Source organism: Athene noctua, chromosome 1, assembly GCF_965140245.1.
Source record: "Athene noctua chromosome 1, bAthNoc1.hap1.1, whole genome shotgun sequence".
Classification (NCBI taxonomy): Eukaryota; Metazoa; Chordata; class Aves; order Strigiformes; family Strigidae; genus Athene; species Athene noctua.
In genome coordinates, this window is record NC_134037.1 from 28,547,930 (window position 1) to 28,573,289 (window position 25,360).

The window sequence follows — 25,360 nt, forward strand, 5'->3', positions numbered from 1 at the left end:
CCATGTGACTTGCTTGTTGCAGCTCACAATATCAAGTATCAGTAGTAACTAATTTTATGAGTAAGGAAATAATGTTTTAATATATTAATATACAATATACAACAGTTTACCTTTACCATCCCCTAACATTTAATGTAAGTGGTAAATTGCTTTCTAATTAATATTTACAGATTTCTTAGTTAACTTTTAATAGATGTTTTCTATTGTCATACATAGTATATTAAAGGCCTATTTTATTCTATCCTAAGAGCAAATAAACTGAAATAATTTGAAGTTATTGAGCCGGGAAACAAGTTAATTCTTGTAACTTACCTTCACTACCAATTAATCTTTAAGGTCAGCTGAAGTCCTTCTAATTTTTACTGAGCCTTGGACATTTTGCATTTTGTTAGCGTTCGGGAGGAGGTGTTGGATGTAGATTTTTTTATGTAAAATAAATTCAGTATTAATTCTTCTGTCACACTGGCCAACAAACTGATCCACTAGAACACCTCCTGTTTTGGTTTCATTGTGATGACTAGTCTAATTCCTCTATCCACATTTTTTCTCTGAGGATCTGAGACTTGGTATTCAGACTGATTTCTGCTGGACCCTGAGAAAATCTCTGCAGTTGCTGATTAAAAGTGCAGTTGCTTTTTCTCAAAAACTTTTTTGGTAAAACCAAGTTTTTCCTCAAATTACAATTTTTCAGATTTCACTCAAACCAATTAGGTGCAAATCAGAGCAGAATTTAGGACAGCTATCACAGAATATTGTGATTTCTAGGGCTTAAGTGGTACCTGGAAAATACCCTCTCTTTTCATTCTGATCCTTAAATGTCTTTTTGTGAAATCACAAATTTTTGAAACTGTCATTGTATATTTCTTTTTTTTTTTTTTTTTCTGCCAGGAAAAAATACACAACTTTTCGGTCCAAGTGTTGGAGACATGTGACAAAAAAATGCTACGATGATGAAGCTTGTCTTGAAACCTTAATCAAGGGTGACATGCCCTGTTCTGCAAACGCGGATTGCAAAGCAGCCTACATTAGCAACTGGGGCACAATGCTGCGCGTGGAGTGTACCTGTCAGAATTTACCTCCTGCGGAGCAACCTTTGTGCAAGCTCTTCCATCATATACTTCACAGCAAATCCTGCTTCAGTGAGTTACGTGAGTAACACACAGTACTTTAAAGAATAATTAGTTTTAAAGAGTATTCAAATGCTGACTTACCCCAAATCTTTACTATATCTTTGCTACCACTGATTTCAGCAAGATTTGTATCTTTAAATTTTTTAATCAAATTAAAAACATTTCTCTGGTTTGGGGAAATATTTTATATTAATAGTAAATCAGTAAGATCAACTACATGTCTCATTACATGAATTTGCTGGAATAACAACAAAAGAATAATTTCTGGGATGTATAATATTATGCAGATTAGAAAATTCCCAAAGCCTTCCTATCATTGCCTTAATATTGTACTTTGCTACAGTATTTTTACAACTAGTATCATACAATCATAGAATGGTTTGGGTTACAAGGGACCTTAAAGATCATCTAGTCTCAACCCCGCTGCCATGCACGGATACCTTCCACTAGATCAGGTTGCTCAAAGCCCCGTCCAACCTGGCCTTGAACACTGCCAGGGAGGGGGCAGCCACAGCTTCTCTGTCCAGTGCCTCACCACCCTCATGTTGAAGAATTTCTTCCTTATATCTAATCTAAATCTACTCTCAGTTCAAAACCATTACCCCTTCTATCACTACACCCCCTGATAAACAGTCCCTCCCCATCTTTCCTGTAGCCCCCTTTAGTACTGGAAGGCTGCTTTAAGGTCTCCCTAGAGCCTTCTCTTCTCCAGTCTGAACAGCCCCAACTCTCTCAGCCTGTCCTCACAGGGGAGGTGCTTCAGCCCCCTGATCATCTTCATGGCCCTTCTCTGGACTCGCTCCAACAGGTCCATGTCCTTCTTATGCTGGGGGACCCAGAGTTGAACACAGCACTCCAGGTGGGGTCTCACAAGTGTGGAGTAGAGGGGGAGAATCACCTCCCTTGACCTGCTGGCCACACTTCTCTTGGCCACACTACAGTTGAGCTGCATATTGTTGGGTCACATTGAGCTTCATCAACCAATACCCCCAAGTCCTTCTCCACAGGGCTGCTCTCAATCCACTCATCACCCAGCTTGTATTTGTCCTTGGGATTGTCCCAACCCATGTGCAGGCCTTTGCACTTGACCTTGTTAAACTTCATAAGGTTTGCACGGGCTCTCAAGCCTGTCCAGGTCCCTCTGGATGGCATCCCTTCTTTCCAGAGTGTCAACAGCACCACACAGCTTGGTGCTGCCAACAAACTTGCTGAGGGTACACTCAATCCCACTGTCCATGTTGCCAACAAAGATGCTAAACAATGCTGTAATGATACATTATGCAATATGATACATTATGTTGGTTTTTTCTTTCTTCTTGGAGTCTAATATTAGTATAGCTTACATGCATTCAGCGACAGATTTCATTCCACAGCAAATAACTTGAATGATTTAAATGGGACCTCTTAAAGAAAAGCTGCTGTGAATGGAGGCTTCAGGATGTGGCCTTCAGTAAAAACACTGGGATTAACTCAGATGAAATATGTGTACTTTCTCAGAACCAGTAAAGCATAGAAGTCCTTGCAAAGTCTTTGTTTAAGAGAGAATTGTTAGTGCAATGAATGGCAGTATGGGAGCAAATATTCATGTTTTAGTCTGGATCTGGAGTGTGCCTTCAAAGCAAACGCCCCATTTTTCCCCATTTATTGTGCTGTGGGTCACATCACAGGGTAGTTCCTGGAGTCCTGCAGCCTAACTGAACCTGAATGTTCGTCTGCTGCTTCTGCATCACTCCAGCTACGTCCAGACATCCATTCCATGGACCAGATTAAAGACCAAAGTACCCTCTTCTCAAAATCTCTGCTCTATCACACCAGCTATTTTGCTACATAAATCCTCTCAGGATACACAACTTACTAGTGCATATACACTATGCTAGTCTCCTTCTATACATAATTATATATATTCACAACCTAGCTTGGGAGAGGTAACTATATTTAAAGATTTCAATGAAAAGAAATTACTATTTCATAGTTCCATCTGATGGACTGTCTTCTAAAAACATTTATTAATTGCATGTATGCATTTCATTGAATGAATTAGATAATTTTTTAGTTTTAGTAGCCAAAATGTTGCCACTGATAAAAGTGTAATTTTTTTTCTTGTCACTCAAAGTCTACTCGGAAATTAAAATCAAGTTGCTGAAACACTGCTTTTAAGCTTAGTTAATCACTACTAAAATTCAGACTCAGAAAAGTTTTAAAATCATTTGCCAGCTCACCTGGAAAAGTAATACCATAACACTGTTAGATCTGAGACAGCATTGGTGATGTTTTGCTGATGAGCATTATTTGTTTGTTTGCTTTATGGCTGCATCTAAAGGTCCAAATGAGTGATCATATCATTTTGTTAGTTATTCTTTACCTATAAAGCAAAAAGATGACGCTCATGTCATAATAATTAAATAATGCTCATCAGCTTTTGCCATTCCCTGAAGCAGTCTCAGGATAAAATTATTTTTGTGATGGAAACTTCCCTAACCTAATTGGGATTGAAGAACAGAAGCTTGCTTGCTCCTGTGGTGAAACGAATTCCTGTTGTTAAACAAGAACAGTTTGGGGATCCAGGACCTCCAGCCAAGTAAAGGATTGGCACCTACTCTATAGAACATTTGCAGTCTTGTGAATCTTCCTTTTGTTTTTTCTAGATATCTAGTTGTAATGCAGCTAAACTGAAGAGAGAGATGACTATGAGTTTGATTCTAAGGTGCTGTGCTAAATGCCATCACCTTCATGGCAGTTCAGAGATGTGGAGTTAGCGCTCTGTTGCAGACCTCATCCAACCCATTCTGCTAACTTATTCATCTGGCCTGATTGTGAACTTCAGATAACTTTCACTCTTACAGTGGTGATGACTTTTAACACTGAAGTCTTTCTAAACAGGCAGATACCCAGGGCTAGCAAAAGGGATCTTTGCCTCTAGAACTGGTATGAACAGACCTGCAAGTGGTGTCTACACCATCACACCCTCCTACTCTCGTATGGCACTGCCTTGCTACAAATGTTTTCTCTCAGGGCTGCGCTTACAGGATTAAAGCTTGCTGTGGACTCAGCAAAAGGCAAGAACTGTGAGTAACTGACTGCTATATGAGACAGAAGTGCAACATGGATCAGTGCCAATGTAGGATCAGTGTCAAAACAGGAATGAGCAAATATGCCCGTGACAGAAAATAAAAACTTAAGTTTCCAAAATATTTTAACTCTAGGTTGTACTTTTGGATCTCATAGAAACACTACATTACAAGAAGATTTAGTCCATTGCTATTTAGATGACATCCCAGGCTGCAAACCTGAGTCTTGTCATATTGTTTTCATTCCTTTAGGAATAAAAATTTCCCATCTTTCAGCAGAAGATAAGCATTTTCAAATGCATTAATGATATGCCCACAAAGAGGACAGGCTTTTCTGAACAAGCTGAGGTCTAGCAGTTCATTTGGAGAATAAGCTTTGCCTTTTGGAAATTATTTCAAACTGCTACCTATTTCTCATCACTTCTATATTGGTCAGGTGGGCCCAATACTTTTGGTGGGCCTATTTCTAAAATTGTCTCTGTGAAAAAAGAATTTAAGCTGTTTTGAGGCAGAGAGCATCTTTAAAGTACACTCATTCCCTGTAAGACAAACATTAGGGGACATATAACTGAGATGCCAAAGGAAGAATTTTCATTCACTTTGTTCACTGAATATCAGTAAACAATATTTTTAAATAGCTGCCTTTACAAATTCTGTGATTCTTATCAAAACACCAAACATTAATATTCACTTAAATAATTATTTTAAAGTAATATTTTGAATGGATATTATCTTTCCAATATTCAGGTCAAATTTCCATTAAGAAGAAAGTTTTTCATTGGGTAAATACAAAAATACCGGGAGAAAAGCTTTCCAGAGCACAGCTTCATTCTTCTTCAATTAATGGTGAGTTTGGGCAAATCACTCCATGATTTTAATAGGAGTATTCTTGAGATTTCCCTTGTGTATGATACGAAAGACTAAAGGTTGGGTCCCTTGGGTGGGTTCAGGCAAGTGTGCTCTACCTGTTGCTCCCCCATTCAATAGAATGTGGAAAAATCTCTCTACCTGTTAGCTTAGCTTATATAACCACAAAATAAAGATAATGAGACTGAACCAATTTCTCTGATAAGTGGTTTTGAAATAGGTGTCTCACAATCACTATATTATAATTGGGGAAAATTAAATTATTAGGTTCACCAGAGCCTGACTCTCTGTACAGTCGTTAAAGAGTAGTAGTCATAATGTTTAATACAAATTATCATATTTGATGTCACAGATACTTCTCGACTTTTTGTGCCATAGCAGTTACAACAACAAAATGAGGAAGCCACAGTAAGTCGTCTGGTTACACTCCATCAGACTTTACCTTCTCATGCAACAGAAGGGCATGTAATTGCAGATCATGATATCCCATGGGTTGAAGAGCTGCATCTAGTTTTATTTCCATGCATTTACGGTAGCAATTAAGTGACATAAAGTTAAAGGATATTGAATTAATACACAAATTTTCTCATGGTTGAAATAATATTAGCTTTATATTTCCTTTCGAATGACCCAATTACAGAGTGAGAACACTATTAATGCACAAATACTGACTCTAATGAGAATGACTTGTTCTACCTTGCATGGGGCAGATTACAATACTCCAGACATTACTATGAATTAGTTCCCAGAATTTTTCCTACTGAATACTTTTATCAGTGAAAAGATAATTCAAGCTCTTCATGCCTTACAAAATGATGGGGTTTCTATTATCTCCATCCTTCAACTATTGCTGAAGTAGGCAACCTGGAAAATATAAAAATAGATTAATGGGAATAGGATTCCTAAGACCTGTATGTGAATAATCAAGCATTCAGTTGTAATTTTAGCATTAAAATTACTTACCTAAGAATCATGCATGTCATCTAAGTGCTCTGAGTAGCCAGAGAAAAAAGTCAGGGACCCTCAGAGGAAGATTAATCCCACCTTTTCAGACTGTCATTCCAGTGTCCTGGAAGTGTTGACTTCTCTTTTCCAACTACAGGCAGAGCCTGAATCTCTAACTGGAACAAGACTCTAGTAGTTAAATAATGCAAGTTATAATGCAAGAAATCCTGCTTTAAGTGAGAAAACTTAAAATGAGACATATTTCACCCCTGTGACTAGTTCTAACTGCAGACCTTTCCCTCAGAGATTCAGATAAATGTTTGCAAAATGCAGCCTGCACCCAGTTAATTTTGTTCCCACTGAAGTCTGAATAATTTCCAAAAACCTGTCCTTGAACTCTTAACAGAATTCTGGATAGTCTGAGAAAAATAAAAAGAATGCTGACCAGCCTAAAACATACAATAAAATATTCCTTCTATTGGAGCTGTCATTCCCACACTAGCTGGGAACTCTCTAAGCTCATAAATGTCTCATAGGGAGCCAGGTCAAGGAAAAGAATCTGATTCAGGATATCTACCTGATGATAAAAACCATATTGAAAATTGTTTCATAAATCCCACTGCCAAAAATCTAACACAGTATCCTAGATTCATATGCTAGTAAATGTGCATTACTCAGGCTGCAAAGGGAGTTATCATCTTTACAAAATATTTATCTTTACTGAAATCAAATCCCAAGAATCCCAGGGTGCAGAGGCAAAACAGTTACGTTGTCAAATATGGCCTTTTGTGTGTGTGAAGATATCTGAAGGTATTTGCTTCTTGGCTATTTTCTGCTTGGAAAACAGGAGATAGAATTTGCCAATGTCCCTACATCAAAGTCTCAGAAGAATCCTTTACTCAGGTTGTAATTGAAAGATAGAAGGATGTCTTTCACCAGTCCAAACTAATGACTGTCTACAGATGAACATACTCAGAAGAAACTCAGTATTTCTTCAATTGTTTCTTGATTTTATAATTAAAAAAACCCACTTACTGTTCAAAAAACAGTAAGATTTCTCCATTCTTTTCAATAGCATTGCAAATCATTCTATTGGGCAAGATCGGTTTTAATAAAATAAGTCTTTCATAATAAATAATAAATCTAAACATATATACATATTCATATATATTTGCAAATATATATAAGCCTGTTCAGCTGGAAGAATAGTATTCCAGCTTTTGGTGTGGTAACAGGATCGTTTAAAAATCCTGACTGGATTTACACTCATTGACATACCCTTACAGGCCAACCCAGTTGTCTGTGAGCTCATACAACCCTGTTAAGATGTGATATGGGCAGAGTCCTAACGATATAAAAGTTAATGAGACTTTCGCTGTCAACTTAGATGGGTCCAGAATTTTATGTCATTTTGGAAACCACATCAAAAAGTGATAAATCAAACAAAAATTCTCCAAACTTGAAAAAAGTTATTATTGCCTACCTAGCTATGCACTTTGAGCCTGGTTTTGACTTTATCTTATGCAAATTATCTCCATGATTTTACAGATCCACATAATTTAAGATTGCTTCCCACACTTTAATTTGAAAAATTATTTGTATGTGAAGATAAGCATTTACTTTCATCAGCATAGAGCTTTGGAGCTGAAGTATTTTTTTGGCTAGAAGAGAAAGGTAGAAATACAGAACTCTTATCCTGTTCTTGTGAGATACAGTAAAATTGGGCTTGACCCAAAACTGTTGACATTAATCTCATTTTGTCTTAAATTGTAGAGTTATCACATATTTCCTACTGAGGAGTTTTGCCAGTAATTAGCAGGGTTTATCTATAATTATACCAGCTGCTGTGGGAACTAAGATTAGTTCAGTTCCAGCAACTTTAATTTGTAAAGTATGAAACATTGTCAATCTGACTGTTTTATAAGCGCAGAAGAGAGGCTGTGACAAGTAGCCAAGAAACCTCTGAGCACCAGCCGGAATTAATCTGTCCAATGAATATTCACAGCCATTTCACTAGGTATACATAAGCAGGTGGATTTACACAAGAGTGTAATCCCACTAATTGTTCCAGCTGCTGAGCCTGCAGCCGTCCTCTACTGAACATCATCACTGGAAACATCCGTGTGTCTGTATAGACGGCCCCAGGTAGTGCTTCAGTGGTACCTGGAGCCGCAGTCGTGTCCCCGAGGTTTGCAGCGCAGCCTGGGAATGGCAAGACATGCGTCAAGCAGCCGCGGTGGCCCTGCCACAGGCCCCGAGGTGAGAGGGTCCACAAGCTTCTCGTGATTACAGGCCACCTTCATGGGACACAGCAGCCCTCCCAGTGCCTCGCAGCCTTGCAATCCCTTGCAATGTAAATGGAAATTCCCTTGTAATAGAAATGACTGCTCCCCACTTGTGTTTACTCACTGTCTGCAGGACCGAGCTGGAAACATCTCATATTTTAGCCACCTCCTATTATAAATGTTGAGACACTGCATGTGCCTTTTGTTCTCCATGGTACATGCAAGATATTCGTACCCATCTAGTCAGAGAGCCCAAATCAGATTTGCCTTCTGTACACCAGTCAGTTGAAAAGAAGTATTGAAATATGGACAGTGGTTTCTTAGAAGAGTAATGACATAGGCATGTTATGTACACTACATTTTTTACCATTTCTGCTAAGAACAGGAAAATATTCTGACTTTAAATCATATTTCTAATGCTGTGATTGATCTGTCTGCTCTACACTGAACTGTGAATGGGCACACAGGGTGAGAGCTAAGGTTGTTTACTGATCCATAACTACAAATGCATCTAATTTCAGTCAGTGTTTCTATTGTTTGTTTAGGGCACTGGTTTTTAAGCCTTAAGTCGTTATTTAGTTCGTGTTCGGAGGATCAATATTACACATACAGAGATAAAAATGGGAAAATACAGCCTGTTATGACATACAGGAATTTAAAAGTGGGTTCTGGTAGTTTTCCCAGATGAGATATGGGATGAATAGAGCCAAAATTTCCTATCTATATTTCTTAACTTCCCTAGCACTCTTTCACATTTCAGGAATGGACTGGATGTAGATTAATAGTGAAAATATATATAAAATATTCCTTTGGATTTTTAAAGAGCAGAGAGCCTATTGAGAAACACACAACCCAACAATATTTTTCAGGGAAGATGAATAAGCACATTCAAGTGGTTAAACTAGAAAGAATACATAAAATGAAGAATTAGCTCTTCAGCCACAAAACTGTGGCCTCTCCTAGCCTTTCAAATTCCCTTACTTCCCAAGAGGCAGGAGAAAATATATGGCTTCTAGAATGATCTCATCATTAACATCTTTCTTGTGTTCCCCATAGAACTGAAAATGTTAAAATCAACATATTTTACCTGCAATCACTTCACCAGAACCATAACATTTTATAAGCTTTTGACCAAAAAATAGAACTTTTTTATTTAATTTGATCATTTCAGAGTGTTTTATCAAAATGAAACTTTTTTTCCCCCAAGTTTTTGAAGAAAAATATTATAATGCTTTGGTGAAATGGTATGAGCCTGTTCTTAACCATCCATGACTCCTAATAATTTTCCTAGTCTTGTGGCAAGTGATGTACTTAAAAAAAAAACCATTTGCCTTAAATATGTGTGAATCTCACTTTTTACTTCAAACAACTTGGAAACTTTTGCCCCTACAACTGCTCCTGCAGTTGTAGAAAGTTTTAAAAAATGTCTGAGTGTACAATTAAAATTCAGACATTGCAAAAAAGACTAAAATTTATAATTTTCTTTAAACTTATCATCTTAAAGAAATGCTGCAACTTGAGAGGAGGGCCAACTGCTGATCTACTATTTAGTGTATGATGTTAGCAGTCCTGCACCAAGACTAAAATAGACCTTGCCTTTCTTCCTTCAAAAATTCACCATATTAAATATTTTTCAGTAGCTTGCTGCATTAAGTGGTATGTTCTCTCTGTGCAACTTGTGATGGTTCTATCACTGCTTTAATTCTTCTTTTATTGGAAAACTTGATTTTTTTGAAAGCTTTTTTGAGAAAAAGGGATAATATAAACCAGGCAGGTCCAACCCTCTGCTCAGCTCTTGCCCACTGCTTGTCGTGTGGTAGAATATATATATTCAGTCCTATCTTACTGGAGCTGCTCCAGTACGCATACCTTCTGTGTTTGTATTACACTATACACTACATTTGTTACATTTATGTAGTGTACACAGAAATGTCTCATATAGGGTCTGTGTGTCCATATGCACAAACACACAAATACTCACAATATAGAATAACTGTTAACTGATTCAGAGACAAAAATTCGGCCTTCTCACAGTCAGGTAAGTGGCCTGGTGATGGGACTCACACTCCATCTCTTCTTCAGTATTTCACTGACTACATAAGGTAGAGCACCTTGGGAACAGCTAAGGCCATATTTTTCCACTCTGCATTTGAGTTTCTGTATAAATAATACTTACTTAATTGTATAAACATGACAGAATCTGTGCAACAAGAAAGCAACAGAAAGGTCTCATGTTTTGTACTTGCAGCTCTGGATTTGAGTCTTCTTGTCATCCAACATCTCCATCCCATGTTCAGTGCCTATGTTACATTCTCAAGTGAAACTTTTCCTTCAGACTATTTGATCAAAACTGATGGATTAAATCCTCCAGGAAAACTAAGTTTCTTCTCATTTGGAAAACACAAGTTGAAACAACTCCCAGTTTTTCAAGAGTTGGAATTTAGCACATAAGCCACCTAAATGACTTCTTGGTGAGAAGCCTAAGAGAAATAAGAAACTCCATGGGCACAGAGCCCAGAAGCAGTGTTAGATCCCAATTTACATTAATTTGATTCTAGATCAAGTATTGCTGCACTCTGTAATTATGGCCGTATGTGAAAAAGGAAAAAATGTCTAGCAAGTAAATAAGAGCCAGGTCTCCTCTGATACACAGAATAAAATTAACACCTTAAAATCAATGGGAAAAATACTCCAAAACACAAATCAGAGTAACAAGCTTTGCAGTTCCCCTGGATTTGAACAAAGGGTAATGCTACACATATGCAGTGCTACTGGAACTGGTATTTACTAAAAGGAGTCTGAAATGACTTTGCACCACTTGGTGAAGGAAGAGTTATTCCTACCATCGGCATACCATCTAGTCTTTTTCCTTCTTTTAATTACTGATGTCAAAATTGATTGCTAATTTGGCTTGCATGTATATGCATTCCAATTCAGAAAGAAGTAAATGTTTCAGGTCTGCTTTCTGTTTTTTACTTATAGGTGAAACAGTCTACATTATTGCCTATTCCTCCTGCGTAGTTCTCATTCTAGGAATAGTCCTGTTGACTCTCCTAAAGATCAGGTAATTTGATAGACATATTAATCATTGGTTCTAGGAAATTGGAAAAGCAGAAAATAAAATGTTTTGACTTAGTTAAGAGGTTGGCACTGCGATTGTCTTTAAAACAGTCCAGTTGCCCCAGTGATGGAAAGAACTGACATTGCTGGTGTCAGCAAGAAAGAGTGAAATACGATGCGTATCTACAATGCCCTCCATTCATGCAGAGATCCCAGACTTCAGGAGGTTTCATTTCCTGTCCCATGTCAGGGGAAGGTGAAATCTGAATTCTACCTTCCTAGCCCTGTAGCAGGCAGAGGTAATGCAGAAAGGAAATGAGAATATTCAGCATTATAACATATTTAGAAACTGAACCGTGAATGCTGCTATTGTAGTTAATAATCTTGCCAAACACCATTTTTGCTGATAGGATTCTGTAAACATTCCCACACACACAGTATGAGAAACTGCCCATACACCAATGCTTGGTAAGAAAACAGAAATGTGCATTCACTTAGTCAAATGAACGTGGCCTTTTCTTAAATGACACATTTTCTTGGACCAAATTAAATGGCCAGATTTCAAGAATTATGCTGTCAGATGATAGGTAACAGAACATGATGTAGCAGGAGCTATATATAGTGGGAGGGATATTGAGTCAAATTTCATTATTAAATTCAGAGGCAGATCAAAGAAGAATCATGGAGAAAAATGCAAAAGGCAAGTCAAGGATATATGGGAACAGAGGCTTTCTCTTTAGGTTTGCAGTTACAGGAATATCAGCATATAAATAAAACTCAGATTTAAAGAATACCAGGGATGGAAGAAAAAACAGTACATTAATAACAATGAAGGGAATGATTTTATACCACAGTGTTCATCATAAAAAGAGGGGAATTTTGCCACTGATTTCAATTAAGCCAGAGTTCAAACCAAAAGCTGTATAGTTTATTGTTAAATACATGCACATTCTTTGTTTTCAGAGCCTGCAGAACAAAACATGAGTCAAGAAGTCCCTCGCCAGACCATTCTTCTGAAACTTTTATGGTCCATTATAAAAGCCACAGATGAACTACTCTGTTGCTTATGCTTTTTAAGGCTATTCTTGAAAGCTAGCCTGTTGTACATATGCTATAATAAAATATATATTAGAAAACCTACTATAAATTATGGAATTTTGTAGTTGAGCATAAAAAAGATTTTTATATTTATTAATACATATTAAACATTAACAAGCTAAAAAATTAGAATGGCAGTCTCTCTCATTTGCGTAGGTTCACAGATCTGTCCTGAGCTGCACATTTCCTGTATCTTTAGATGCACATGACAATGGTATAAATGTTGTATCAGCAGGCATCTGCCTAGCAGTGGAAATCTTTGAAACCCAACCCTTCTGATCTGAACTCATGTGGCAGAAAGGAAAAAAATCCACTCAGAAGAATTTTGGAGAGCTGTTAAAAAGTACATACGTGGTAGTTTTGTACACTACGTTCCCAGGTACCAAGTACCTGATGCGATATTTGTAAGGCGGCAGTCACAGGTAGGCTGCCTGTAGTTTGATGGTGGAGCATTTGGTGGGGTAGGAGGAGATCTCGATTACAACCCATTTCAGTATGAAAAGGAATTAAACTCTGACTAGCTGGGCTAATGCTTTGACCCCAGTATGTTGTTGCTGAAAGTGTTTTCTTGTTGCTGAAAGTCTTTCTCCTCCAATATGTTCAAAAGGAAATTAGTGAGCCTTGCCAATCTTAAAACAGTAATTTTAGAAAGCACTTAGAAAGCATTTTGTGATCTAAATTCCCAGTGGAGAAAGCCACTTGCTTGAGGCTGAAGTGCCTAATTTTTGAGAGAGAAGTTATGACCCATCTCACCATCTGTGTTTCCTATCCATTGTCTCTAGGCAATACCTGAAGTGCCTAATTCTCCCCGTGCACTGTACTGGGAGCCATGGTCCCTAACACACCACTCTGGATCCCACTTTATGGCTATGAGTTCTGGATTTCTTCCTGTAGCTGAGTTGTTTTGCTAGCAATTAGTTGCCTTTGTTATATCTTTGTAACAATCTGGTTCTGGTCAGCACAGGATAATGGACTGGCATTTCTTATACAACTGTTACCATGAGTAGCATACATATTGTCTTGTTATGATAACATTTGATGAATTAATTTTGTTTTGATTTCGATTAATTTGAATTGTGTCTGAATTCCCACTAAACATAGCTCACACAACAAACAGTATCAGGAATGAAATACTGGTTCCACTGAATTCAGCAAATTCAGTTTTGACCATGACCAATTCAGATCTAGGGCTAGAAATTTATGATATCATCAGAAGAGCAGGAATATCTACTCTTCAGTGTGACTTTTCTTCTGGCTTTGGTAGTTTGTGAAATGATTTAGTGTGAGAGAAAAATCTTAGGTGTGCAATTCTACTGGGGAGAGTTTTAGAAATTTTTAACAGTTATTACAACATGATTTTTTTTCTTTCTTTCTATAGGATCTCCATAAAACCAAAATTTCCTTCTTGTTTTGCAATCAAATGCATGTCATTACTAAATCAGCATTACTAAATTCAATCTCATTACTAAATTCACCTTTGGACAAAAATATAACAGAAAAGTGCGAAGTTGATTTGTTTGTTAATCAAAACAATCTCCTTTATCAGTCCAGCAATTTGTAGCATTTAGTTTATCTCCCACCATGTAGATATTTTGAAAGTATTATATTAATAGTCTACATCTTAAAACTGTGAAGAGGAAAAAGTTCTAACTGAAAATACTGTTGAGAATATTCTCATCGGTGTTGGATAAAAAAATTTCTTTATATAGGAAATACATATATATGAAGTGAATCCTGGGTTGGTTTTCAGTCTGACTTCAAAAAACAGTGATGCAGTGTTGCCACTGTGTTACAAAATTTGAAGAGACACATTTATATTCAGACTTAACATCAATCACAAAAACATCTCTTGTAACTTTCTTAGATACTTTTTGGTTTTTAATTGCCTTATACTGAAATACTAGTAACTACTCCTATATGTGCTTAGACACACACATGCACACACATGTATGTAAAATGTATTTGAAACTGAGGGTAAGTATGTGAGTTACTTTGAAAGACAGCAAGGTATGTAGTGGCTATTGTGTTGCTTCTGTAATTTTACAGGCTCTTTTCATCAGAGCTGACTAATACTTAATGGAAAAGCACATTCCTTCCATTACACATGTAAAATGTATTCTTTTGTTCTATATATGTCCTAGTGACGCTGTATTCTGTCAACAGTATCTAGGTGTTAATTATTAAATAAAGGAATTTCTGCTGGGATGATCTGTATTCAAGTGATCCTGATTAGACTGCTTCATGACCAGCTTTGTGATGGAAGAAGTAGTATCTTTGTCAGAGCTTCATTAAAATCTTTTCCTCTGAAGTGAAACATCTGCACCTAATTCCCAGATGGGGAAAATTAAGTTTCATTGATGACTTGGGATTCCCAGGACATAAGTCATTTTGGATAAGGATGTGGCACTCATCCCCCTTCCATTGCAGCTAGGACATTGCAAAGTGAAGAATGAAGACTGATTGGGCTAGAAGGAGAAAGCATAAATTTTAGCCTTACAGCACTCTCATTTGAAAGGGGGAATACTGGATTCCAGCTTTTTCTTTCAAGATTGTTTATGCAGTTTATCTAAAGATTGTTTCAAATTAAATGCATAAAGAGTTTTTCGGATAAGTATGCAGGATTAGCTGTTCCTTATGTAGCATTGAAGCTATAAGGCTGTAAAGTCCAAGTTTCTGCTTCTCCTGTCTTGCCACAGTGAGTCTTCAATTCTTCAGAAGGAAGATCTTCTTCAACCATCTCACCTGACTGTGAGGTGAGAGAATGGGGTGCTTGTAGAGACAGGTGTGGATTCAGCCTTTTCAGGCTGTTGTGGGAATCTCGCACAATTGCTGGTACTCTGAGACAAATGTCAGAGCAATCTAGCAACACAGAAGGATGGAAGCAGCACCAACACAATCCCCAAGATGGTGCCTTAAAGAGTGAACACCATTCATTTCTTTCAAAAAAATGACCATGTGTGTCTTTCTACCAGGGAAAATACTAGCTGTTGGATTCAAGCTGGTGAAGATAACTAACTGCAGCTCATGCTGAGGCACTTCAACAGTAGCACAGGGTAGGGAATTTTACTGTTGACTTTTCCAAGAAAGTTCCACGATCAACACGCTGATGTTTCAGACCACATGCTGAAAGGATTCAGTCTCCCATGAAGTGTGTAGGAGGGCACAGATTTCTACTCTACAGTGGAACATCTGAAGTTAGATAATGCCTCATTGAATTTTTTGACTCCTACCTCCATTCCTGGCTGTAGCTTTTAATGTTTAGTTAATGGAGGGAAGAAATGTTTCCCTAGTAACTTAGAAGAGATTTGTCATCTATAAAAGCACACGGGAACAACTGATAAAAAGGTAATTCTAAGAAAATGCACTCCAAATGGATTATGAGGTAACAAAGTCAACACAGACGTACATGTCAGAGTGACAGCTTATATTTGCTAATTCCGTATGTGTGAGCTGGTTTGTCAGAGCTGCTGAATCTGGCGTAATACATGAGCATATCAGTTTCAATAAACACTGAGATAGATTTTATTTCAGCTTTAACACCATGTATTGCAAAATCACAAATGCATTTAATCAAGAGCGTGCATGACAATTCCTTAACAAACATATGTCTCTGACACTGGTTTCAAAGGACTAAGTTGACTTTGGCTGTAGTCCTTCTGCCTGCTGTGTTATAGCAGCAATGAAGATCAACACCACATTAGAGCAGGACCACTGAGAAAAATAATTTAAAAAAATATAACATAAGAAAAGCATTGATCAGCAAGTCAGGAACTGGAAAGCAAGTGTCTTTCATTCCCTTCTCCAGACTGATTCTTCTGTTTAGTCAGTTTTCTAGACTTTTCACGATCAATAAAGAGAACTTAAGGTAGGCTGAGGAATCACAGAAAAATTCAGTGGCAGAGCATGCTCATTTTCAGGTATCACAGTAAGTAAACAATAGTTCTACCCCTTAAAAATAACTCCATGAAAAAATAGGCACATCTTATACATCCACACTAACTCTTTGGACAAGTATTATTTAATTTCAACCGCACTGATCCCAAACAGTGAGGAATTTTACCTCACAGACTTGCAGTCTTCATTTTGTAACTCCTTAATACAATAATAAAAGTTTTATTAACTCTAATGACGCTATTAAGAAAGAAAAATTAGTCAAAGCCTCTCTGGACTTATTCACAAGACCAGCATATTCACTTCTTATTTCCATAAACTCTGGTTATACATGAAAATGAAACATTAAAGTGCTGGTCCAGAGCCAAGCTGCTCTAATACATCAAAGTTTAAACTACAAAGCAAGCTGCTGCTGGAAGGCATTAGCAGTATCCATGTACAGGATCCATGTCATTGCTGTCTTCTGAAAGGCACTGAAGAACAATTATGCCCATTACTAATGGCACTGATGAACTTCTCCAAAAAAGCACACCAGCCATGCCTTTAGAAAAACATAATATCTTGACTGGCCAAAGCAGCCAGTATTTGACTTTCTAGCTATTGACAACAACACGGGAAAAACTACTGTGAAAGTATTAAAGAAAATTACAGCAATATGACGCTGGTCAGCTGTCGAACCTTCACAGGTTCAGACCAGGCTGCAGCCCAAAGACTGCCCTAGGAACTCCATTTTACATACTCCATGGCCCTGGCACAAATAAGGTGATCTCCATGTGTTCTATGAGATCTCTGCAGTGACCTGCATACAGTGAGCTACAGAAGAAAGTCTTCAAAGCATAGAAGTAAATATCTTGGTACATCTAATTTGTCTCCGGTAAGACTCAGCGAGGGCAGTCAGTAACTACTTCTTCTCTCCCACATGCTCTGAGAGTTTACACTATCCCCTTTCCAGCATTTACAGAGGATCATTAACCAAAAAAGGAGATAGCATGTCCCCACATTCCAACAGTGTGATCATGAGACTCAGCACTCTTGCTTTTTCTTGACACCTTTTAACAAATATATAAGTTTTATAATACATAGTAATAAGAACACCTGCTTATAGAAGCCAAACACCTGGATGCAAGCCTTCCACAGCCAGAAGGTTACTTCAGGGTGAAGTGACAGTAATGTATGGAGTGGGGGACACTGATAGGGACTAAAAGAGCAGGCACCACAGGCAATGGGTCACTCTGAATATAAGCATAAAGATTTAGAAACTCAGAAGCGCTGGAGAGCAGTAGCAGCAAGCCATGACTTGCCATGTTTTTGAAGGGATGTAGTCTCAACTGCTTTATTATGTGCTCAATTCAATGCTGCCTATGTGAGTGATGCATGCTCATGGCGTAGCTACTCTATTAGCTCTTGATCTTAAGGGCAGTATATGCCTATTTTGTGAAGCCAAAGATTAGGCATTAAAATGCTCCACACAGTTAAAATGATGCCAGCTCAGGAAAGCAGAGCAGCATCACTTTATGTGCCTAACAAATTTTAGTAGTGAGAACATAAGATGTCTAGGGATTCTCAGTTACACTACAAGTAAAGAAGGAGTTTATGGGGGTTGCTCACCTGGACCCACAGGCCAAAATTCATCCCAGGTGGCACTTTTTGGCATATAAACATTGGGGTTTTTTGAATCTGGCTTTATGTTTCTTCCTCCCTTGTAAAGATCCTGACAAACAATCTATTTGTCTGTGACCTCCACCCTGGATTACTATAACTCACTATGTGGTTGAAGCTGAACGTGCGGGTAAAGAACGGGCTCCAGATGTGACTGCTCATCTTTTCCAATGCTGACATCATTACAGAATAACAGGCCTGCATTCAAGGCTCTCCACAAGCTCCCAGGTAGTTTCTAAAACAGATCAGTAAAGAACCAAGGCATTTTAGGTTGTTTATTCCCATGATTTAATAGGTACCCTGTTTCAGTTCATAGGGAGAGTTAAGAGACTTAGAACTGTAAAGTGCACAGCCCAGATGCTGAGGGGCCTCAGATGCACTATGCACAGAGGCATATCTGAAAACTTGCCCAGAGTGTAAGGGTCTCCTAGTGCCAAAGTCAGAAATCCTTCATGGCAGTTAGGAACATAGATGTCTAGAACTCCCAAAGAACTGAGCAGAGCTAGCTCTCTTATTCTATAGTCAATGTTCTACACAGGTATTTTATTTAATGCAAAAGTTGTGGTAGTAATGAAATCACTCACTTAGATATAAGATGCTGTAGTCAGTATACTTACCAAATAAGTGGACAGTATCAGTTCATTTCCTAACTTGGCCTACAGCTGAAGCCCTCACCACTATCTTCAAGGAAAAAAATTCTTATCTATTGCAGAGACATTTTCTTCTTGTGATCTTTCTGGTCTCAGGAATTTTGAATTCCATCCTACCTAGTGGCACAACTCCATACAGATTTACTAAAAAGTGCATTCTTTTTCTGTTCTGTATATAGCCAGGTGGTTAAATCCATTTATTAGAATGCCAAAAAAATGTGCATTTCAATCTCCCCAGGCTGAGTAGCAAGCTAATCTCAGATCAATTGTTTAGTCCAACATTCAGGATAATATTTAAAAGGTGATTTGCATAATTACTTTTTTTTCCAAGGGGTGACTTCACTTTCATTCTTTGAGAAGCTCAGTCTCACATCAGCTAAACATGCTCACAGGATCTTGGGTGGAAGAAAATTCATCAGGTCCTAACCAAGAACTGCAGCTTTCAGTTCAAAATGATCTAATTCAATGCCTGCACAGAAGCAAACTAAAGAGGAAATTATTGTTAAACATATGACAAAATTTATTTTTAAACAGGAAATTATTACAGTGTGGCTAGTCACCCTCAGGGGTAAATGGCACCTGAATTAGGGAGTCTTTAGGATGTCAATTCTGGCACTAGGCTTAACTACTAATTATTAGACTAAGTACAGCCTAAGTCCTGCTGCAGATCCCTCACTTCTTCGTTGGATCTAATCCATTACAGAATTTTAAAACCTGTGAATGGTTCAAGACCTGTTTTATTAAAGTTTGTGTTTTGATACATGAGCAATAGTGGCTTCTAAATAACAAAGCCTCATCTGAAACATGGGAAAATGAGGACAGCATTTTCTGTGGTGATCCAACTATGCATCCAGAGCAGGTCAAGAAAATCAGGGTGTTCACATCTTTAAGAGAACCTGAAAGTCTTCTTACTAGATACCACAGAAGGTGGTGCAATCTAGTATTTTGGATTGCTAGGCAAGGTATTTCCTGCCTCACCTGAACACATTTCTTTGCTTATTCTTTGAGTCTTACCATGAGAAGAGTGAAACAATGTAGTTTAGATTAGTTTTGACTGTCATTATGACATAAACAGGATACAGGTTTTATATCAGATTTATAGCTTTGAGTTACCTGGCATGCAAAGTTTGACTTTCTTAAGCTACGCCAATTCTAAACTACAATACTGGCTAAAAAAGTTCACTTCAGAATTTCAAAGGCAAAGTGAGACTCAGCTGTAACTTGGCAAGAGTTGAGTTCCAGACAAAAATTATTCAGCCTTTTCCTTCTTTACATGTTATCTTTCACTTTCTTTCATCTTACCTTTTCCCAACCTTTCATATTTTGGAGGAAAATGGAGAATATGGAAAAAGATCATATTCCAGGGTTTTAGATTTTCATGTTAACAGGCTACGTTCAGAAAAAATATAGATCAAGGTTAAGTACACAGAGAATTATAGAAGGATCCTACATAACCAGTAACAGTACTGAAGTTTCAGACTGAAAAAATAGCAATATTTTCATGGCACATTTGAAAGTTTAGAGACAGGATAAGGCTCTTCTTTGAATTTGTCCATTATTGATCTAAAAATGACAATGCAGTTCACTGGCATCTTCCTGAACTAAGACCTGTAAAAGAACAGTATCACTAGCAGTAGAGCACAGAGGAAAATTGTTAAGTGGTTCCCTTTGTGTAAGCTAGTCCAAAAGAATATTATTATCCTCAAAACCCCATGACTTATAAGTGAGAATGTAAATTCATAGATGGTAGAATAAAAAATCAAATTGCTTGATGAGACCTTTGACAAAAATTTATCTCCTTCTACACTACTATTACCCTGAATGATGGATGAAAACCTTGCCAATTTCCAATGGCTTCATATAATTAGGTTATAATACAGTTGACAAAAAAACCCAACTACAACAAATTTAACATATGTAACAAATAAGGAAATTTGCATTAGATTTGGAGGATCTGGCAGACTGCCATTTACCACAAAGTCTTGGAACAAGATAAAGTCATCCATAACTTAACAGATGTTAAACAAAACAAAAATTAAAAAGTGCTATTGCTAAAAAATTCTTACGGTGAATTCAGATTTGGCTCCATATTCATAACACAACTCACTTGACAAATGAAAAGTAAAGATTCAGATAAATAAAACACATAATAGAATGGCCACACACAGTGTGGGATCTCATAAACTACTGCAAATATTTGTACTATTCTGAAAGTCATCTTGATTAAAACTTAACTATGTATTCACTACTTCTATCCAGTTTCCTGAAAGAACTAAACTTCAGTTTACATACAGCATGGTAAAATGTCCTCATCTTTTTTACAGTTTTCTCATCTGTAGAAGTACCAAGCACAGGGTTCTGTACTACAGTCACTTATTTCTTACTTATAAATCAGACAATTCTTGATAAGACAGTACAGTACAATAACTCATCCCATAATAAAAAGTTGTGTATGGGTTCTATTTTGGTTCTTTGCTGAAATGGTCTTTTTATATTTGTTTTCATGATATAAATGTCCTTGGTCAGGGTGGATGACAAATGTAATTAAGCTGCAAAAAAAATCCATTTAATGGATAGTTCCAGTATTGAAGGAAGCTTGTGCAACCTTTGAGTTTGTTTTCTTGTTCAAAGCTGTACAGATGAAATTTCCAGTTTCCATCACTGTATAAAGATTTACTCCCTAAAAAAGAGGTGAAAAACGTTAATAATAATAAATGCACATGTTGAAAAAGCTTAAAACTTCACCTTTTTTTTTCTCCAGGGCCTAATTTTTGTAAACAAAGGGTTTGATTCATGTCATAGGTCAGTAATGGAGATGAGCAGAGTTACTGTGACTTACACAACAGCCACAGCTTCCAGTTGTTTGGAAGGTTCTACCACTTTGAGAGTGATTTCTTATCCTAACAGCAGTGGACCAAATAGTCAAGTAATATCTTTCTGACTCAGAAGAATCTGGAATAAAGAACTGGAATAACAACTAGAAGAAGCTGGAAGAAAAATAGTATCTACATATGTGCTGTACTTATTTATCCCCCAATGCTAAGAAACTTCATGCTTATAAATATCCCATTTGCAGCTCAGGAAAAGGGAGGAAATACATTGGCAACTGAGTTCAGTGAGAAATGGGATCCTGCATTCTCTTGAATAAATATAATCTCTTTCTTGAAGAAGTTCTGTTCAATACAACATAACAATTTACACTGCTAGCACAACTGAGCAAAACATTGCAGCTGCTTGATCTGCCCATGCTAAAAACACATTCCTTGGGTTTTAACTAACATCTGATATGTATCAGTATTGCTTGATTGCTAAAATGGAATCAGATCACTGATTAAAGAGGAAAAAAGTACACCATTATTAGTCTCCTGGTTTACTCATGTATAGTAGAAGTTTTAGTTAGATCATACAAGTGGTGTAAGTATGTCCTCCAAAGATTGGAATTTAGAAGCCAGTAAAGTTTCTGTAGAAGGGATGCAAAAGGGTACTTTGAACTACCAATACACTGAGCAGAACCAGCATAGAACTGGGAGAAGTGTGTCACTCAACATTAAAGAGTGCAGATGTATTGCATCAGAAATACACTTTCGTAACACGGATTTATGCACTAAAGTTCAGACTAAAACCTGATTTAGATACTTAATTTTTTATTGGATCTAGCACCTATTTCCATGTTCTATGGTAAACTTTGTCTTTTTCATTCTTGGAATGGGCTAAAAATCTTAATGAGAATAGAAATTATTTCATGGAAATGTAATCAAAACCATTTTTAATTTGAAAAAAAAAAAACCCTGCTTCAAAGATTCCAATCAGCTCTAGCATTTAGTACCGTTTAAAACATACTGTTCAAAGACATCCTTTTATAACTGTCTCTTTCTAATACAGTTATAACAAGGGTGATTTCAGTTTATTCTGTTTATCCTTTATTGGCCATTACTTAGGTTTAGTTTGTAGAGTGCTATTGCACATACTGCAATCTCAAAAATTCTTACAGCATCTGTGGTTTTTTACTAGGAAGAAATAAGAAACATACCACCATAGACACACTTGGTAGTTAGATTATGGAAGATGGCAAAATAAAAATCCCAAACTATACAAAATTCACATTTTCAGCACTGTAACACTGCATAATGTGATATGTGTTGATAAGAAACATATGTTCACAGTTCACATTCATTAAATGGAATACAAGCATCTCTGCCTTTTAAATAGTCTTTCTTATATAAGTGTTGTGAACCAAAGAGGATTACCATGAGGGCACAAACCCCAGCATTCATGAGCCTGACTCACAGATGGGGATGGGAAAAGAGTAGTGACAGCTGTTTGTAAGGTTGTTGAGTCAAAATAATATGTCTTCAAATAGATACTCCGAAATGTACTTAAGTGTACTTGATATACACTCCATATATCCAGGATTATTCCTTGACACCAAGGAATGAAACCATGAAACACAAAGACAAGTACCTCCAATAGTATCTATGCACTTGGATAAGTGCCTCAAGTCAAAAAAGCTTCTGCCAGAAGGCAAATTTCTTTAACTCCCATTGACTTTAATTAACCAGTTGTCATTCAGCATTCATAAATACCAGGTCTGTTATCTCTCTGTACTTTGGTTTCAGGGTCAGTAATGTCAGGCTAACAGTACTTAGTTGCTTCTCAGAAAGGCTTATTGTTTGCCATGCACTTTGAAGGCATCGTAAGACCAAGTACGATTACTGTAATTACATAGGAACCATATAGAAACTATTTTTATAGAAAGTACATGTCTCTCTACAAAGTTTCATAAGCATTAATGATCTATGACATAATTATCTATCCATTACCATGGTACAACCAATAAATCTCTTTGTAGATGGGCTCTGCTAGAAAACTATTTCACATTTAGCCTGCCAGAGATTCATTTCACGCATCACTTCTTGGTTACATGTTCTGAAGAACAGTATAGAACAAGCATCAATTATTATTTTGATGTATCTAGTCAATCTGAACTCAATAATGTACCCTTCAATACTGTCCATCCTTTGACTGACACTTTAAGTGACTTCAGTCAACAAAATGAAAGATTTAGTGCATAGCTAAGAAGAACACCAGGAATCACTCCTTGAAAATCGACAGCATTAGCAATTTTAATTTCATTTTGTGCCATTACACCAAAAGAGACATCATAGATTTTTGCAATAATGTTTTTACAGAATTGGCCATGGCACTAAAACCAACCAACACTGCAAAGACTAAAGCTCATATATTAAATTAATAATTTTGAGGCTCCATGTCTCAGCCAGTAAATCACTCTTTCCTTAATGGGCCAGAAAAGGGTCAAGAAGCAAAACTTTGTGTTTTACTATTGCATAATCTAAAATGAAAATAACAAAAGGAGAGCTAAGTGTTTCATGGTGAGATTCTTATCTCCATGGGATTTGGTATCAACCTTCAGAACAAGCTAGAGTCCTGGTTGGACACCAGATCATTAACAGATTAATAAATCTTATCAAGAAGCCTGGAACAAGGTCCACTTCATTTAATCAGGAAATTTTATTTAATTGATTCCTTTTGCTATGAGTCAGTTGGAAAAGTCAATGGGTATTTTATCCAAGGAAAGACTATAATAAAAGCCTAAGGTGCACTGCAATGTCAAGTGAAATGTGCACGATTTCTCCTCCTTGTTCCAAAGAACTGTGTTGTTTCAAAAGAATAATCACCTTCTTTATGAAAAAAGATATCTCAAAGCAGGTATGAACAGTCAAAACAGAGTGCACTTTTACAGTGGACACTTGTGATTAAACCTCTTCTAAACATTTATCTGACATCTATCCAGAACTCCCCAAGAAGTACGTGAAAGCAGATAAACATTACAGTGAACTCTGAAAGATACTGAACATGCTTTAACAGTGCTCAGGGGATGTACAATTCAGAAACAAGTTCCATTATATTTTTATGTGATATTTTATGATATTACATGATTTTTATTATATTTTTATCCACATTGAACTGCAATCTATGGACAAGTGATAAGCTCCCCAAAAACTCAGATCTTTGCATTTCAGACAAACCACATAGACTGCAGTCTGGGCAGCTCTTTATATGTTCTCCTTTGAACTTGACTCTCAAAGTCCATGTCTAAGTAAAGTCATTGTATTGCTGGAGTTGGTACAAACTCATTATGCCACATTTCCAGAACAATGATAACCAACGGGAAGACCAAAGAGCACATTTTCTGGAAAAGGCAGCATTACTTGGTTCCCAGGAATACAGAATAATTAACATGCCAGCCAAGCCAGGGATACTAAATGTGTGCTCTTGAAGTGTGGATGCTCACTGGTAAGGTTCATTAAAGTGCAGCTCTGTGCCGATAAGCTGCTTTGCCCTCTCCTCCGAGAACAGGGCTGGAGATAAAAATTACTGTGACGCCTACTAGCCAGTAATAGATTTTATACAATTTTGAAATATATTAAGTGGATACCTGAGAAATAGCAATGGCCTGTGCTTGGACTCCAAATGCCACCATTTCTTTCTACTTTGAAGCCAGAAAAGGTGACAACAAATTAATAAGCACTATGAACCAAATCCAAAGCTCTGTGAAAAAAGCTGAGGTCCGTTCAGTCTTTCCACTGTAGACCTGATTAGCCTTCTGGGGCAATGTCTACAGTAGTGATTTTTTTGTGGTTACTGAGGCAGAGCAATTCTTGCCGTAGTTGCGAGACTGAGGTCCT

General features: G+C 37.2%; 2 protein-coding genes across 5 annotated transcripts in view; one reads left to right on the top strand and one right to left on the bottom strand.

Annotated features, from left to right (window-relative positions):
* The window catches only part of GFRAL (GDNF family receptor alpha like), a 28,501-nt gene extending 16,095 nt beyond the window's left edge, over positions 1-12,406 (top strand). Inside the window, exons 7-10 of the mRNA XM_074922445.1 lie at positions 889-1,148; positions 4,946-5,044; positions 11,278-11,359; positions 12,319-12,406. Coding sequence (XP_074778546.1) covers positions 889-1,148; positions 4,946-5,044; positions 11,278-11,359; positions 12,319-12,406 — 529 coding nt within the window. The remainder of the gene's footprint in view (positions 1-888; positions 1,149-4,945; positions 5,045-11,277; positions 11,360-12,318) is intronic.
* Positions 1-25,360, bottom strand: part of HMGCLL1 (3-hydroxy-3-methylglutaryl-CoA lyase like 1) — a 138,101-nt gene that overhangs the window by 33,914 nt on the left and 78,827 nt on the right. For 3 of the 4 annotated variants that reach the window (XM_074895773.1, XM_074895772.1, XM_074895771.1), the window contains one exon: positions 15,970-21,333. The exons of the other annotated variant lie outside the window; for it this stretch is intronic. In XM_074895773.1, coding sequence (XP_074751874.1) covers positions 21,220-21,333 — 114 coding nt within the window. In that variant the 3' untranslated portion in view covers positions 15,970-21,219. Of the gene's footprint in view, positions 1-15,969; positions 21,334-25,360 lie in introns of those variants that run through there. 4 annotated transcript variants of the gene reach the window in all.